At 41.2% G+C, this 16696-nt stretch overlaps 1 protein-coding gene across 5 annotated transcripts in view; it reads left to right on the top strand.

The window, feature by feature from the left end:
• FAM168A (family with sequence similarity 168 member A) overlaps window positions 1–16696 on the top strand; it is a 343581-nt gene that overhangs the window by 145142 nt on the left and 181743 nt on the right. For all 5 annotated transcript variants that reach the window (XM_054015869.1, XM_054015872.1, XM_054015870.1 and 2 more), the window contains one exon: window positions 3113–3200. In XM_054015869.1, coding sequence (XP_053871844.1) covers window positions 3131–3200 — 70 coding nt within the window. In that variant the 5' untranslated portion in view covers window positions 3113–3130. The remainder of the gene's footprint in view (window positions 1–3112; window positions 3201–16696) is intronic.

Below are 16696 nucleotides of genomic sequence, written 5' to 3'. Positions count from 1 at the left end.
TCATGCATCTTTCCGAACCACCACACATTGATGTCAGTGAAATGCTCACGGTGATCCACAAGCACACCATAGAGAAGTACCTCTTTCTATTGACATACTCTATCGCAAGATGGTCTGGTGCCAAAATTGGAATATACGTTCCATCTATCGCCCCTCTGCAGTTAGGGAATCCCATTTCCTCAAAGCCATCCACTATTTCACACACATTGCCAAGAGTCATGGTCCTTCATAGCAGGATGTGATTAATGGCCCAGCACACTTGACTTAACACAGCCCCAATGGTCGACTTCCCGACTCCAAACTGATTCGTGATCAACCGGTAGCAGTCCGGAGTCGCCAGCTTCCACACAGCGATAGCCATACGCTTCTCCATTGAGAAGGCAGCTCTCATTCTGGTGTCCTTGCGCCGCAGTGCTGGGGCGAGCTCTGCACACAGTTCCAGAAAGGTGGCTTTCCGAATCTGAAAGTTCTGTAGCCACTGTTCATCATCCCAGACCTGCATAACAATGCGATCCCAGCACTCAGTGCTTGTTTCCTCTTCAGATTGGGTGCTCATGATATACTGCACGACCAGACGCGATATGTCCATAACAGTGACCACAACAGCAGAGAACAGTGCTGGATCCATCCTTTCAGACACAGATGGCGGGCACACAGTAAACAGGGGCTGTTGAAAAATGTCGCAAAATGCAGTCGGAAGTCCATGGAATGCTGGGATGAAAAAACATTATTGTGAGATGTTGAGTCTGCACCCATGATGTGCTGCGATCCACTCTGCCTTCCCACAAGTCCTGGCCGCAGAAGGTAGTGAGTAGCACAGTGGGATAGCTACCCACAGTGCACTGTTCTCACTGTTGTTGATAGAGCACCAAGTGTGGAAGCTCTCCTCTATCCATTTTTTTTCTATTGGTGCATGTGCATGGTAAAAAATACATTTTCTTAAATACCATTCTCAGTTTGGATCCCCCCAAGAGTTAAAGTGCCATATGCTACCTTGGATAAAATGTTGATAAAATGCAGGACCATCTTGACCTGCATCATATAAATAGTTTGATCATTTCCTCTGCAAAAAAGAAAGAAACCCACCTAGAAACTTTTTGAAAAATGGCTATTTTTTCAGGGCTTATATCATCGCAAACCCTGCTCAGAAGACCCCACATTGGGTCACTAACCCTACGCTGCACCCTCCTGAGGCAAAGCAAATTTCAAGGGAATCCAACTAAGCCTGTCAGCTTTAGAGATTTTGGAAAGGTTGACTTTTAAAGAGAAGTCATGACGCAACCTTAACTCTAGTAGTGCTGCCGTGCCCCTATAATATAGGTCAGGTTTACACTGTAAAAAATTAGGTCAACCCAGCTGTGTTGTTCCTAGATGTGAAAAAAAACCCACACTGCTGAGCGACATATTTAAGTTGACCTAACCCCTGGTGTAGACAGCGCTACCACCTCTCAGGGAGGTAGACTACCTACAGTGACAGGAGAACTACTTCCATCGCTGTAGTGAGTGTCTACACTGAATGCTACAGTAGTGTAGCTGCATCTATGCCGCTATAGTGGTTTAAATGTAGACCATAGCCACAGTAACACACAATGCTGGCTGAGAGCAAGAGGGGCAAGTGCCAATTACTATGGGAACCATAAACTCTGTCCTGACCATTCTGGGCAAATCCCCAGGAATCCGTTTCATATAAGTAGGTTTTTGCAATTATGTTACTTGTTGATCTTTTTAAGAAACTTTCCATTGTGTATTTCTGAAGCCACTTTGGCTTTGACTTATTCCAGTCAGCGTTGTAAATACATTTATTTGGATTCTGTAGTGTTATCCTTTGGCATGTTTGGCATCCCTGGTCTTCCTTTTGTTACAGAATTGTGGGCTAACTTGGGAATGGAGGGAAGGCTAATTAATTAAGCAGTAATTGTTGTCAAACCAATTGTTGCTAGCATTTAACATTTGACTTGTTTACTGTCCTGAGGTGAAACTGAAGGAGTTAATGATCTAACAAATTGCACATCAATCAAGAAAGACTAGTTTGAAAGGAATGGTTTTATTTTATGAAGTGTAAATAATAGATTTTTTAAAAGACAGTTTAAAGTAAGTGTGGTGGGCTCCATGTTTGAAATTGTCACAAGATAGCTATAGAGACAAATGTGTTGCCTAATAAAGCTTAATGACTGATTTTTCCATTAATCAGAATTGAGAATGTGCTTCATTAAGCTAATTAACTGAGCAGTTGCTTAACTGACAGTTACTAGACACAAATTCCCAGGTCCCTTGCTTTCCTCTAAATAAAAGCTTAGGAAAAGATAACCTGGCTCTCTTTAATCATCTTTATTAGAGAGATAATGAGCAGAAATGCAATTAAAAATCTTACTGGCCATTTTATGTCTGGGGCAGTGACTTTGGCGATTTCAAATAGCACTGCGTGCACACTGATGTCCCATAAATAATAGCTTAGTACACTGTGCTGTGAAGGAGCAATGTTAAGGCTGGTCTTTTAAAAGAGGTTTCAAAGGAGATTAATTTCCAGGCACAAGGTTGTTGTGTTCATAGAGGCAATCTGTAAACTGCTTGAGAATTCGGGTATCTGCAGCTCTTAGCATCACCAGCAGGGAGTGCTCTTTTACCAACTTATCTTTGAGAGGCTTGTTGTTCATTGGGGTTTTTTTTCATGACCCAAAAAGCATTAGCTCCCCCTAGTGGGGCAACTGAATTACGGCAGGTTTTGCACTTTACTTTCTGTACCCATTGTGCAGTAGAAACAGGATCCTGATTTTTTTCCTTTGCTCAGGAATAATTTGCAAAACCCTTTGGAAGGTGAGGCTGTGTAAGACTAATTTTATGCTACACTCCAGATGCTTTGTAGGGAGGACATGTAATGGTGAAGAATTTAAGGGAATTAATTGAAGGATCTGAAATTTGAATTATTAAATACACTATCTAGTTATAATGCCTAATTGTAAATCTTTTTCTTTGCAGCTTAGTGCGTCTTGAATAATAACATGGCAGTGCTAGCATGTAGTACAAGCAAAGACCTTTCACAGAGGACTAGTGTTGAAGAAAAATAAGACTGTCTTCTTAATTCTTTTTTTTTCTTTCTTTCTTTCTCCTCCAGAGTTCTCAGTCTTCCACAATGAATCCTGTTTACAGCCCTGTTCAACCTGGGGCTCCCTATGGAAACCCTAAGAACATGGCCTATACAGGTAAGTTTGGTTTTAAGTGACTCTTGGAATTTGGCATTTTGTGGTTAGAGCAGATTAAGATCAATTGGTGAATTTCTTTTTTCCATTCTAGTTAGCTAATATAGAAAGGCATTCTGTGACGTGTTGTTATAGCAAAGCGTTCAGCACAATCCTAGATCTTTCTGTTTTCCTGGAGTTTCCACAAAAGGCTCAATTTTAAGTACTAGTTTATGCTTTGGAAGGCCACTCTCTTAACAGATAGACAGCTGTCATGTCCTTGCTTTCCTGTCTTTTCACACGCTGTTTTCTCTACAGCTTTTGGCACAAAATCCTACCCTCCCCCCATTAGATTTTCCTAATAATTTCCAGGAAACCAGCAATTCTCCTTTAAGGCTTCCAGAGATGGTTTTAAGTGTCCAAAATGCGTATTTCAGAGTCTTTTATGGTGCAAGTCCATTGTTGGAGCAGGCAGCTAGGAACAGACTATCAGGTTTGCAGTAGAAACAAATAGGGAGGAATAACGTGTTTCTCTCCCAACAGGGCCGGCTCCAGGGTTTTTGCCGCCCAAAGTGGGGCAAAAAAAAAAAAGCCATGATCACGATCTGAGGCGGCAACTCAGCGGGAGGTCTTTCGCTCCGAATGGGAGTGAGGGACCATCCGCCAAATTGCCGCCGAATAGCTGGACGTGCCGCCACTCTCTGGAGTGGCCCCCCCAAGCATCTGCTTGGCAAGCTGGTGCCTGGAGCCGGCCCTGTCTCCAAAAAGCCCTCTTTGCCAGTTCTGCAGTCAGTTTCATTCAGCAGGAGAAAATCTAAAATACAGGAGGAGGAGATGATGCAAAACAAAGATGAAGGACAACATCACAAGGGAGAGGGCATGGGGAAGATGGATGACCTGTTAGAGGGCTGTCCTGGAGAGATGAAGGAAGAGTCAATGTCCCAGCAGAAATTCAGAGAGATCACTGGGGGGTGGGGGGGGGGGGGGGGCAGGGAGGAAAAGAACTAGAGTCTAAAAATTCATTGTTTAATTAGTTTGCATGTCATTTTAGAACATTTATGGGATATATTGGTCAATTAAAATTGACTTAGTTGATCTTAATTTAATTATTTTTTAGTGTAGAAGAGAAGCTAATGGCACTCTGAAGTGTTGTTTGTTTGTTTGTTTTTTGCTTAATATTCAGCGAACACTCATAGGAAGCACTTTCCTGCCCCTAAATTATTTATCTGAAATATTTGCACTATATGATGGATATTTTAGACTGCTGCACCTCACATCACTACTAGTGCCATAGGGACCATAGGGAAATAAAGTTACTCATTGAGGAACGTTTGCAAAAGCTTCAGGTAGGAGAAGAAACAAGTAATACAGATTTCTGAGCAGTGCTGCTGGGAATGCCTTTTTTCCTTTGGAAATTCCAGAATGATGGTATTTTGAGCTCTAACAAATTTCCTTCTTGAATTTATTAAAATTAGTGTGGTGTTAATTTTGACAAAATATTTATTTTCTTGTAATGTATCTTTCCTCTTGCAGATGAGTATAAGCTGTTTTAAGTTTCACTATTGTGCAGTTACTTTTAGAAAAAGAATTTTGATCCTTGGCCCTTGGCCTTGCTTTCTTTTAAAGCACAATAGAAATGTCCATCTTAAATCAGACAGGAAGTAGTAAATTGGCCAGAATACATAGTAAATTTGAACCTATGCGACAGATATTCTTTCTCATCCTTTGAATGAATGTGGTTCAGAGACAATGTCAGGCATCTCTGTTACATCCCCTGCATCTCTATACCAAATCAATATATTCTGACAGTGCAGTCTGTAGAATATCACACGAACGTCAAATTAGTTTTTGTGGACAGACTAGATTAAACATTTTGGAATTTTAATGGGAATACTTATATAATGTTTACCTTGCTCGTAGGAGACATTATAGAGGGAATAGCGTTATTAGAAGGCATTGAAGCAAGTCATGTCACCCACAAAAAAAGTTGGCCCAACAATTCAAAATGAAAATTTCTGTGATAAATTGTTGACAATCCAATTTTGTTTTGCATATACAGTGTTCTAGTCTGATACTTTAATATAAAATTAAAAAACCTTTGCTTTGAATTTGATTAAGTATCTTGGTCTTGTACAGCACTGAGCATACAGTTGTGACTTAATAAATGATAACGAATGGTCTGAGGGAATAGCAGGAGGCAGTGCTATCTACTGGACTGATTGTGGGGATAGGAGCCAGGAATACCCAGAATCTATCGGTGGCTCTACCGCTGACTCACATTGTCATTTTTAATCTATCTCAGTTTCTCCATCTCAAAAATGTGGACAATACTTACCTACCTGACAGGGGCTGTGTAAGCACTGAGCAAATAGTATTTATAACGTGCTTTGAAAAAAGTGTTATGTGAGTGATAAGAATTATTGATGTAACTCGTGCTCTGGAGTTCAAATTGGGGACATGGTGTGCAATACTTACAATTGCTGACATTTAAAACTCCATTGTTGTTTTAGGGATGATTAGGAGCTAGCTAATCTTATGCTGAACAGTGACACTGACGTCTGGTTTGAAGCCCAGTTGGGGCTGACCTAGTGTAGGGTCTATTCTCCCCCACATTACCTGTTGCACTGTCCAGTAAAGATTCTGTAACACATTGGTCATTCTGGCTGACTGTTCTCTAAGTAACTGAGCTTCTTTCTGAATTGATGAAAATGTTTCTTGGATAGGTCTAAAACTGTCATCTTTGCATTGATTGTATCCTCAACAAGGAGTCCAAATATGTTCATTATAATGGCTATGTAATTAGTAGCCAGGGTATACTGTGCTAACATCAAGTTACTCTAGATGATGGAAAAAATGTGGGCTCCTCAAATTGATCTGTTCAGCTCTGCTAAAGACTGGTGTTTGTATCTGAGAGCAAGAGGGAGGAAGTGATTATTTGAAAATAAAAATAAAGTAGACTTGCATGTAGCCTGAGTTCTTAATTAAGATGTTTACCAACAAGTATTCTACTGATTTTGCTAGGAGTCTATAAAAAGAATCTTTATTTTACTGAAAAACATATCAAGGAACTCATTTAGCTTCATATTAATGCGAAGGATAAGCACTGTGCTTACATTGTGAACCCGTACTTTCTTGTTAACACACAGTATATGGGCACCTTCAAAATTAAAGTGCCATATCTCCATCCCTACAGATGCACTGCTGGATGTGTAGAGGTAAGATTATGTAATTATTAAGTGTCTTCCTGTATTTATGCTTCCTTCTCTCTTATGTAGTGGGTAGGATGTGTTGACTCTTTCCAAGGTGTGAGATTGGCAGGGGCTGTTTTTTCATGGAGCAGAGCAAAGTGATCAACAATCAATGAAATTTTACATCAAGGGATTAGTCTTGCTCACAAATGTTCTCATTGACTTCATTGGGGTACTCATATGGGTAAGGCAAAGCAGGGTGACTGCACAGCTAAGAGGCAGCCTGTGGGGTATTCTGTCGTGTAAATAACACGTAAAGGGCATTTCCCCATTTCTAGTCATGTTTGATTTCTTAAAAATCAACGTACATATCCTGTTAAATTTATGCTTGTTCTACTGGACATACTGTAGCGCAAGGGATTTTTAGTCTCACAGAGTTGAAACATCAGAGGGGTAGCCGTGTTAGTCTGAATCTGTAAAAAACAACAGAGGGTCCTGTGGCACCTTTGAGACTAACGGAAGTATTGGGAGCATAAGCTTTTGTGGTTATACCTGCCTCTGGAGATTTCCATTACTTGCATCTGAAGAAGTGAGGTTCTTACCCACGAAAGCTTATGCTCCCAATACTTCTGTTAGTCTCAAAGGTGCCACAGGACCCAGAATTGAAACAGTAGTGTACAGATTCTCCATGAATGATAGTCTCATCAGTAATATCATCATTTTAAGAGTGACTTCATATTCTAGCAATGTTGGGATGATAGAGCTCATAAATACACATTTATATTCCTGCCTTAGAAAGCAACAGAGATTTCATGCTCTCTAGCAAACAGATGGTTTTGACAAAGCGTCCACTTGTCTCTCATTTTAATGCTTTCTGTGTCTTTAAATCTCCACATTAATACACTTTCAATATAGATCTCTAGCTCTGCTCTTAAACTATCTGAAACATTTTATAAACTGCCTACCTGGCATTTGACAAGGCACTATTGTTGATGATAGAGCATTGTATAAAGTTGGTAACTTGACCTTTGTGAAAGGAGAATTTCAGAAAGTTCTCTCTCTTCTAAATAAGTTATCCCTATACAACTGCATGCTGAATGCTCCAGATAGCAGCATTAAGAGAAAATGACCCTCTGTGTACCTTTTACATCCTAAAAAGTCCCACTGATTGTGTCCCAGTTGCTGTGAGGTTTTATTTTACGTTATAATATAAAAACGAGTCACCTACTTTTGCCCTCAACACCGGAGCCATTGCTCCAGGTGTTCCTAGTAGTTGTGACTGCACGGCATTGGCATCACACTGATTGGAAGCTGAACAATGGAACTTCAGGGGACAAAAAACATGTTTTGAAAAGGAAAAATAATAAAGGTATTGTTAAAATTGATGTTCTGAAGGTTCCTCTTACACTGAGTAGTTCAGGGGTATTTAGCATGGAAATTGTAGGTTTAGTTAATTTCTTCTCAAATCATGTGCATTCACCTGTTTGTGTCTTTGTTTTCACTAGCAAAGTTAATGGTAAAAGGATTTAAGAACTAAGCTTCCTCTTTAAGAGGGCTTTGAGATAAATTGTAAAGAATTCAGGGAGCAAGGCAAATTGACATGTCAGCTAATTAGGTTCTGAAATGACCTTTCTGTGTGCAGGGCAAAGACCCCAGCAAGGACAGAAAACCGGGAATGGAAAATGGTGGTAAAATCAGACTTACAAAAACTTAACAATGTCCCTAGGAATGTAGATGAAAATAAAAAAGGAAGATAATTTACTTGGTTAGAGTGTGAATTTGAGCATAGTTCATTGATGCAATATTTGAATCACACTAGCACTTGGATTTTAAATTGGTTGCCCATGAGGTAGAGTCAGAATGGAGTTAATCTTGATTTGGAAACAGAGACAGAAATATCTGGTATAAGTCATTCAAGGAAAGGGCTGTTGCCTTTGCCAGGCAATATTTCAAACCCTTTTCTGAATATGGATTCAAAGGACTTTTTTTGTTTTTTTATGGCAGCCTAGGGATAAATTGCAAGATAAAACAAAACAAAAAGGTGTTTTATCCTTTTCTGCCTCTCTTTGATGTATAAAGTTGGCCTCAAACATCATCCAAACCCCCCCCCCCATTTTGTTTGTTAGAAAAATATCCTGCCTGACCAATGCTGTTACTTCATGCTTAAACACTCCATTCATCATAGTTTAACTAAGCAAGTTAATGGCAATTACATTAATTACTCTTACATCCTTGCAAACTTTTCTGGAGGATATTAAAGCAGAGAAACTAAATGTGCATTCTCACAGAAAAATTAAATTGGTGGATTTTGAGGACATTTTTCAAGTTGCCTTGAAGATATTAACTAAAGAATTATGAAACTGTTACATCCTGCGGGGCTGGTCTGAGGCTCCGGTCTTGCAGTGGGCCTTTCTGTGGGCACAGGAGCTCATTACAGATCTGGAGCCGTAGACCTTTCTGTGTGTGTGTGTGATACTGTCGCAGTCATAATCAGCGAGTTAACGGCTGCCTGGCTTATGAAGAGGGTGTTTTCCATGAGAAGTGTTTGACTCTGGAGTCCTATTCATATTGGTGGGATAGCATGTCAGCAGACTCTTACAGCGATCACTTTGCAGGATTCAGTTGATGGATATTAAAATTGTAATTCTGATTGTGCTGTATAGTTTCCTTATTTAAAAATATCTAATATTACAAAAGTCTGTCTAAGCCATCTAAAATGTTGGTTAGCGTAGGTGCAAGCCAGATTGCTCCTGTGCAGGGAGCTGCCAAGGTCTGTTGAAAACCCTTATGTGTTTCCCAGCTGAATAACCCAGGATTATTTCTGCATTCTTGTTTGAGGGGGATTCTCCCCCCGCCCCATCCCCCCACTTTTAAGGCAAACATCTACCATTGCTAAGGTTTAAAAAAATACGAGGCTGTATACTGACCAAGAAAATAGGACTTGAAAATACTACATATATGTAATAAGGCTGAGTTTAAATTGTGAAAGTGGTCTTAACTCATTTAATTCCAGTCCTACCTCTAGAGATTTTGATTTTTCAACCTTAACATAGCATTTGCTTTTTCAACTTTTTCTTTTTTCTTTTTTTAACCACATGGGCAGAAAATATAATAATTTAAATTATACAGATATTTATCCTTCTTAACATTAATAGCTTCATATTTCCACATGCATTTACATTTTCATTTACATAAAACATTTGTTTGTAGCACTAGTGGATAAAATGGTAGATGGACTCCAAATAGAAGAAAATGAAGAGTGGTAATCAGAATGATGGGATTTTAAGGTCTGTTATCTTGTGGCCTATTATTGCTTGAAATGAATGCTTTTTGTCATTGAAATGCCAGGTTCCCTAGATTTTCCACCAAGACATCTGTTTCTGTTTTCTTACTTTGGTGCTACTTCTGCCATTTGTTCAGCACTGAATATTTTGTAACAAGTCCTAAGATTCTCTCCAGTGTAATTTTCATTCTCATATAAATCAAATATGGTGTCAGTTGTGCAGCCTACCCTCACGTGGATAACCTCACTCCCCTGTGTAGCACTATTAACTTCAATGGGAATACTCACATGAGTGATGGTTCCAGGAACCTGTTGACTGTTTGCACGGAAGAGTCTTCAATTATACGAGTAGTGTTTTTAACATAGGATTTAAACTACTAGAATAACAGAAATGTAAGGCTGAAAGGAACCATGTCAAGGTCAATTCCAGCCCCATGTGCTGAGGAAGGACCAAGTAAACCTAGACCAAATCTGACAGGTGTTTCTCCAGCCTGTTCTTACAAATCTCCAATGACAGGGATTGCACAGCTTCCCTTGGAAGTTTATTCCAGAATGTAACTACCCTTATTGTTAGAAAGTTTTTTTCTAATATCTAACCTAAATCTCCCATGCTGCAGATTTAGCCCCTTACTTCTTGTCCTACGTTCAGTAGACATGGAGGCCAATTGATCACTATACTCTTTGTAACAGCCTTTAACATATTTGAAAATTATCAGGTCTCCCCTCAGTTGTCTTTTCTCAAGACTAAACATGCCCAGTTTTTTAATCTTTCGCCATCGGTCAGGTTTTCTAAACCTTTTACTATTTTTGTTGCTCTCCTCTGGAGTCTCTCTAATGTATCTACGTCTTTCCTAAAGTGGGGAACCCAGAACTGGGCACAAGCCTCCAGCTGAGACCTCACCAGTGCCAAATAGAGCATGTCAATTACCTGCCATGTTGTACATTTGATACACCTGTTAATACACGCCAGAATTATATCCGTCTTTTTTCAACTACATGACATTATATAATGTTGTCATTATATTCAACTTGAGATCCATTATAACTCCAGATCCTTATCAATAGTACTAGCATCTAGTCAATTATTCCTCATTTTGTGTTTGTGCATTTGATTTTTCCTTCCTAAGAGTAGTACTTTATACTTGTCTTTATTGAATTTCATCTTGCTGATTTCAGATCAATTCTCTAATTTGTCAGGGTTGTTTTGAATTCTAATCCTTTCCTCCAAAGTATTAGCAACCTCTCCCAGGTTGGTGTCATCCACAAATTGTATAAGCATACTTTTCGCTGCATTGTCCAAATCATTAATGAAAATATTGAATAGTACCAGATATAGGACTGATCCCTATCGAACCCTATTAGATACACTCTCCCAGTTTGACAGTAAACCATTAATAACTACTCTTTGAGTACAGTCTTTAAACCAGTATTGTACCCTATTTTGTACATATTTCCCTCGTTTGCTTATGAGAACGTCATGTAGGGCTGTGAGAAAAGCCGCACCAAAATCAAAATATATCATGTCTAATGCTTCCCCCGTCCACTAGACTAGTAACCCTGTCAAAGAAGGAAATTAAGTTGGCTTGGCGTGGTTTTGTTCTTGACAAATCTATTCTGGCTATTCCTTGTAAGGCTTAGAATTTCAGGTGGAAGTTGTTCAGAGTAGCTGTGCCAGTACTAATCAAAGTGCAGGGTGAGTCAGTTTTTGCTAAGACATGCTTTTCTTTATGCGATTTTCAGTTTTATGGTGTGTGCCATTCTTGAGACAAATAAATTAGCTTGATGGAGTGGAATCACTGCTAGAGGATCAATGTACATTGTTGTTTGTTTGACTTCAGGCCTAGAAACTGTAGAAGTGTCTATTATAAATTGCCTTATAATCTCCCTCCCTTGTCAGAAACTGATGAAATTACATTTATAATATGCTATGATCAATGAAACTTTGCAGGAATGATTTGATGATTATTATTGTAGTTGTAGTTATAGTTATAATTACTAAATACTGTTATGGCAGAATGCAGAGGCCCTAAGTTGTGAAGTCGGTCAATAATTATCTGGGGGAGTTTATGTATTATACTGGAATAGTGCATGACGTCCCCTGGTGGGCTGCCACAGCGGCCCTACAGTCACGTCCCTTCTCAGCAAAGAGTTTTTCTTTAGCAGGTGGTAGAGGATTGTGCTTTCGGTGCTGAAGAGCCTGGGTTTGATCCTGGCTAAGAGACCTGTGGCTATATGTGTATATGCCCACAGCCCATTACACTGAGACAAAATATTTGGGGTTTTATTTCTTTTTCTGTAACTGCACACAGCTTTTATTTGGAAGGGTTTTTTTAAATTGTAAGAGGAGCTAGACAAGGGCTGCTTTTCCAGTTTCCCGCTACTGTCCGAGCAGGAACCCCACTGACTAGCATTGATATAATGTATGTTCTTCTCTGTTCCTGCACTGCTCATGCATCCCTAATCCTTTTGTATCCTTCTGCCACATACTCTTTGTACTGTCCAACATGCTTCTTCTTACAGTTAGATCCCTGCTCCCGGTGTGGCATGCATCCATACTATCAAACTCCTCATCAACATTTACTACTTCATGCATTCTACTAGTCCTAATCCACCTCCTGCAGAAGTGCTAGCATCTCTCTCTCCATCTCACACACACACACCTACCTCTCTCCCTCTCACCCACACCCTTCACAGTTATGAGATTATTCCCTCTCCTGGTCACCTAGTGCTTTGTCTGTGGGTTATCAGCTGTTTGTCTTCTAAAATTATAAAATCTTTTATGCAGACACCATATCTCCTCCATGTGCAATACCCTTCTGCCTGCTGGTTAGTTTTGGTGGGAAGATAATTGGAAATTTGAGACAACACAGGAAAGAGACTATTTGTTGTATGTCTTTGGATTTCTATAATAATAATGAGGCCACTTTCCTAGTGCTCTGGATGCTTCTGATACAAATTTATATCTATATCTATGTATATCTATATAATACTTCAGCATGGCTAAAATAGAGGTCTTAATATTCCCCCTCCCCTCCCATACACACACACCAAAAAACAAAAAATCCCTCCCCACTACCTCCTTTTTCAATCACTGTGGACAACACCACCATCCTGCCTGTCACTCAGGCCCATAACATGGGCAACACCTTTGACTCAGACCTCTCTCTGCATCCTCACATCCAGACTATGTCGAAGTCTTGCAAATTCTTTCTGGCCAACATCTCTAAGAAACTGCCTTTCCTGTCCATCCACATGGCTAAAACTCTCGTCCAGGCTCTCATCATCTCGCATCTCAATTGCTGCAACATCCTTTTCGCTGGCCTTGACAATTGCAGTCCCGCCCTGCTCATATCCAGTCCGAATGCTGCTTGAAAGGTCCTTCTCCCTAGCCTGTTGCTTTAAACATGCCACCCCTCTCTGTGCATCCCTTCACTGGTTCTCTTTTCTTTATCACATCAAATATAAGCTACTTGGCTTCATTGGTAAGGCCCTTCATGGCATATCCCCACTCTAGCTATCGTCTCTCATTCACTATCAGTGTCAACTCCTGCTGCCGATTGGCCCATGATGCCAACCTCTATCATCCATTTGTTCAATTTTCAAACAAGCCCTTTTGTGCTTTCTTCCATGCTGTCTCTTTGTTCTGTGTCTGTGCAGCTCCTACTCCAATGGGGCTCTCATCCATGAGTAGGGCTCCGAGATGCTACAATAATACCAATAATAAATAACAATGATAACTCAGCCCTTTAAAAAACATACAAGCACCAAGTTCTCCTCTCCCGCTCCGATCTCTAACCCGCAACGGCCTACACAAATAAATACACTTCACAGTATGCCCTGAAGGCCATCAGCTCAAGGCTGTTTTGGACCAGCTTGGTTCAGAACTGAGGGCACCTCAATGGGAGAGCACTCGACAGCCAGCCCCCTCTCTCTGTTAAATTAAGGAGGGATGCAGCTTGAGTGCCTCCTGTGAGCCAATCTGTGGCAGCATGACAAAAAAGAGACTCAGTCTCTCGACTAGGAAGTTCCCAAGTCACTTAGGATTTATAGGTCAAAACCAGCATCTTAAATTCCATCTGGGAACTAACAGGCAGCTAGTGCAGATCACAGAGCACAGGTGTGAGGTGCTGCTATCAGAAAAGCACCACTTAATAAGCAGGCTGCTGCATTCTGCACCAGTTTATTGACTGGCTGCCTTCTGCTGCCCAGAGAGATTGCTTTAACATTTTGCATGTTTGTCTTTCATTCCAACCTTACAAAATGATGCTTTAGATTAAGTTGTTTAGATTAGACTTTTGCTAAGATTTCAAAAAGGAACACGCTGTACTTCTGGCCCTCATTAAAATCGTTAGTGAGGAAAGCTGCTAGTTTATGCAGGATGCTAACTGCCTAATCCTCTGTTTTTGATAAATAGAAATATGCTTTCAGTCTTAAAAGGACAAGTACAGCAGGTTCCCATTCCCTTTCTTTTCATAATTAACCATGGATGACTTCCACAGTTCTTGGGTTTCAGAGGTGAAAGAAGAATAAATAAATATTTCACTGTGAAAAGAAATCTTGAGATGTCATCCCTTGGTTTAAAGGGGATGTGTACTGTAGACCATAATTAGGGATAGACAGGAGTGTTGCAATAGTTTGATAGATTCAACTTAGATGATAAAAGGGGGCAGTTCCTGCTGCATGGTAAACGTCTGTCACTTCCTTCCTTTTTCCAATAACTTTGTTGATATGACAGATTTGAGCAAACAGAGTAGCAGTGGAAAAATAGATTTTGTTTCATGTTTACAGTTCATATCTAATCTAGTGGCAAGATGCAATATATTCCACAGCTGTTTTTCCTAAAGAAACTTGACATTTCTTCAGCAGCTTGAAACATAAAACCTTGAGAAAAAAATAGTCTTTAATATTCTTGTATGTAGAAGACCATAATGCCTCCGTTGTTCCTGGGGGAATGCTGTGCCACTGCATGCACGCAGTATTCCTGTCCCCCACAGATTTCTTTGCTTCCCCGCGGAAAAATAACTTCTGATGGGGAAGCAAAGGGAAGCCACAAGAGCAGTCATGTGCCCCTCCATTTCAGGTGCCCAGAGCAGCCGGCTGAGAGGTAAACCACTGTGGGGGGAGGTGGGGCTGAGGACTCCCCGACCGGTGGCTCTCATCCTGTGCTGGGCTCAGCTACTACTCCCGGCTGGGGGCGGGGAAGGATGGGACTTCCTCTTCCCTGCCAAGGAACGCCCAGGGCAGGTTCAGACTCACCACCAGAAATCTCCCCTGCCTGCAAGAAGTGCTCTCCCCCCGTCCCCTGCCCTCATCGCTCCTCAACCTCAGGGGGAGAGGTCACTGTACAGGGAGCTGCTCCCCCATCTGCCTAACCCCTGGGCATCCGGACTCCCCATACCCGGATACCCCCGCCAAGCCTCATCCCCCACACCCAGCCCCCTCCCCCCCCCGCACTGAATCCCACCGCCTACATCCAGATGCCTGCTGAGCCCCTACCCCAGCATCTGGACTCCCACCCCTGCACCCATTCCCCACTGAGGCCCCCTCCCCGCACTCAAACCCCTACCCTGATGAGTCCCACCCCTTCTGCACGTGGGCCACCCAGATGAGCCCTCCACATCTGGACCCCAACCCCACTGAGCTCCAACCAGCTGCACACGGACACCCACCCCTCCAAGCCCCACTCCCCCAGCACCCACCTACTGCAAACAATGCATGTTACATCATTATAAATCCCAAAATGAAACCACATTCTAGCAGATTACTTTCCGGCACCTGAAAACCAGTGAGTTCATCACCACATATAGACCACCACTTAAACAGAGAAGCTGGCAGATAAATAAAATTGCAAACCAAAATAAGCCTAGCCTTTGCAAACAGTTTAAGGGTGAAATGGACATGGAGTACTCCTGAGGGAATTCTGTGCCAAAAAAATCAAAAATTCTGTGCACAATATTTTAAAATTCTGCAAAATTCTGCATATTTTATTTGTCATTAAATAAATGTGGAGGCTCCAGCATGGTAGTGGGAGCACAGGCCACTGGTTGCACAGAGGTGGGAGATCACTCTGCAGCCCCCCATCCCTCATGGGACATGGACTCGGTGGTGAGGCTGCACTTGACCCTGACACAGCACCAGGGCCCGGCGGGTGGGTGAACCAGTATGCAAACAAATATACAAATTATCTTTTATATTCCTTTAGAAACAAAACAAGTGAATTTCATACTCTTTGATGGTTCCATAAACGTGGAGATCTTTCAAATGGACTCCACATGGACTCCACAAAGAGTTAAGGATCCTTGTGGGCTGATTCTTTTATAGCATCATGGGTCATGCTGGCAAGCTACGAAAGTTCCAGTCAGAAACAAAAATCACAAGGACACCAAAGCTAAATGTTGTTTGGAGAGAGAGCCCTCTCTTTACAAAAGAGAGCTTAATTGTTAGAGAAAAAAGTGGAATCAAAGCACTTTATCCCAATCAAAATTAACTTTCTCTACAGAGATTTATGAAAACTTAAAACTGAAAAGCTAGAAATTTGATGTTTAAAAATGCAATATTTTCCACATAGGAACTGTGGAAGATACCTCTGAAGATCCAGCTAGTCCAGGGAACGGAGAGATGTAGTGAACATACCTATGGGTGGCTGCCCTGCCCAACCAGTAAGAAAATCAAGCTTGTCCACAAAGAGATCTCCAGCAGACTAAGGAAGATAAACAGTCCTTGTTGGTGATTCTGTACTAAGAGAATCTAAAGAACATTCTAAAAGGGACAGGCAGATAACCAAATGGGTGTGTCTTCCCAGAGCCAAGACATGAGGCATCACTCTAAGACTGGATAGGCCTCTGAAGTCAATGGGCCAGGTTTCACTGGTGATGGTTAATATTAGACCTAATGACAAGGCATCTCAGGATATCTTGCAGATAACAGATGACTGCAAGGTGATCTTCTGGGAGATGCTTCCTGTTCCACAAGCTTAGGAAGGCAAAAGATTCTGGAAATGAATCAGTGGCTAGGTAAGTTGTGTAGGGTAGAGGATTTTGGTTTTGTGG

Source organism: Malaclemys terrapin, chromosome 1 (assembly GCF_027887155.1).
Source record: "Malaclemys terrapin pileata isolate rMalTer1 chromosome 1, rMalTer1.hap1, whole genome shotgun sequence".
Classification (NCBI taxonomy): domain Eukaryota; kingdom Metazoa; phylum Chordata; order Testudines; family Emydidae; genus Malaclemys; species Malaclemys terrapin.
The sequence above is the reverse complement of the archived record's forward strand: the minus strand, read 5'-3'. Positions and strand labels throughout refer to the sequence as shown.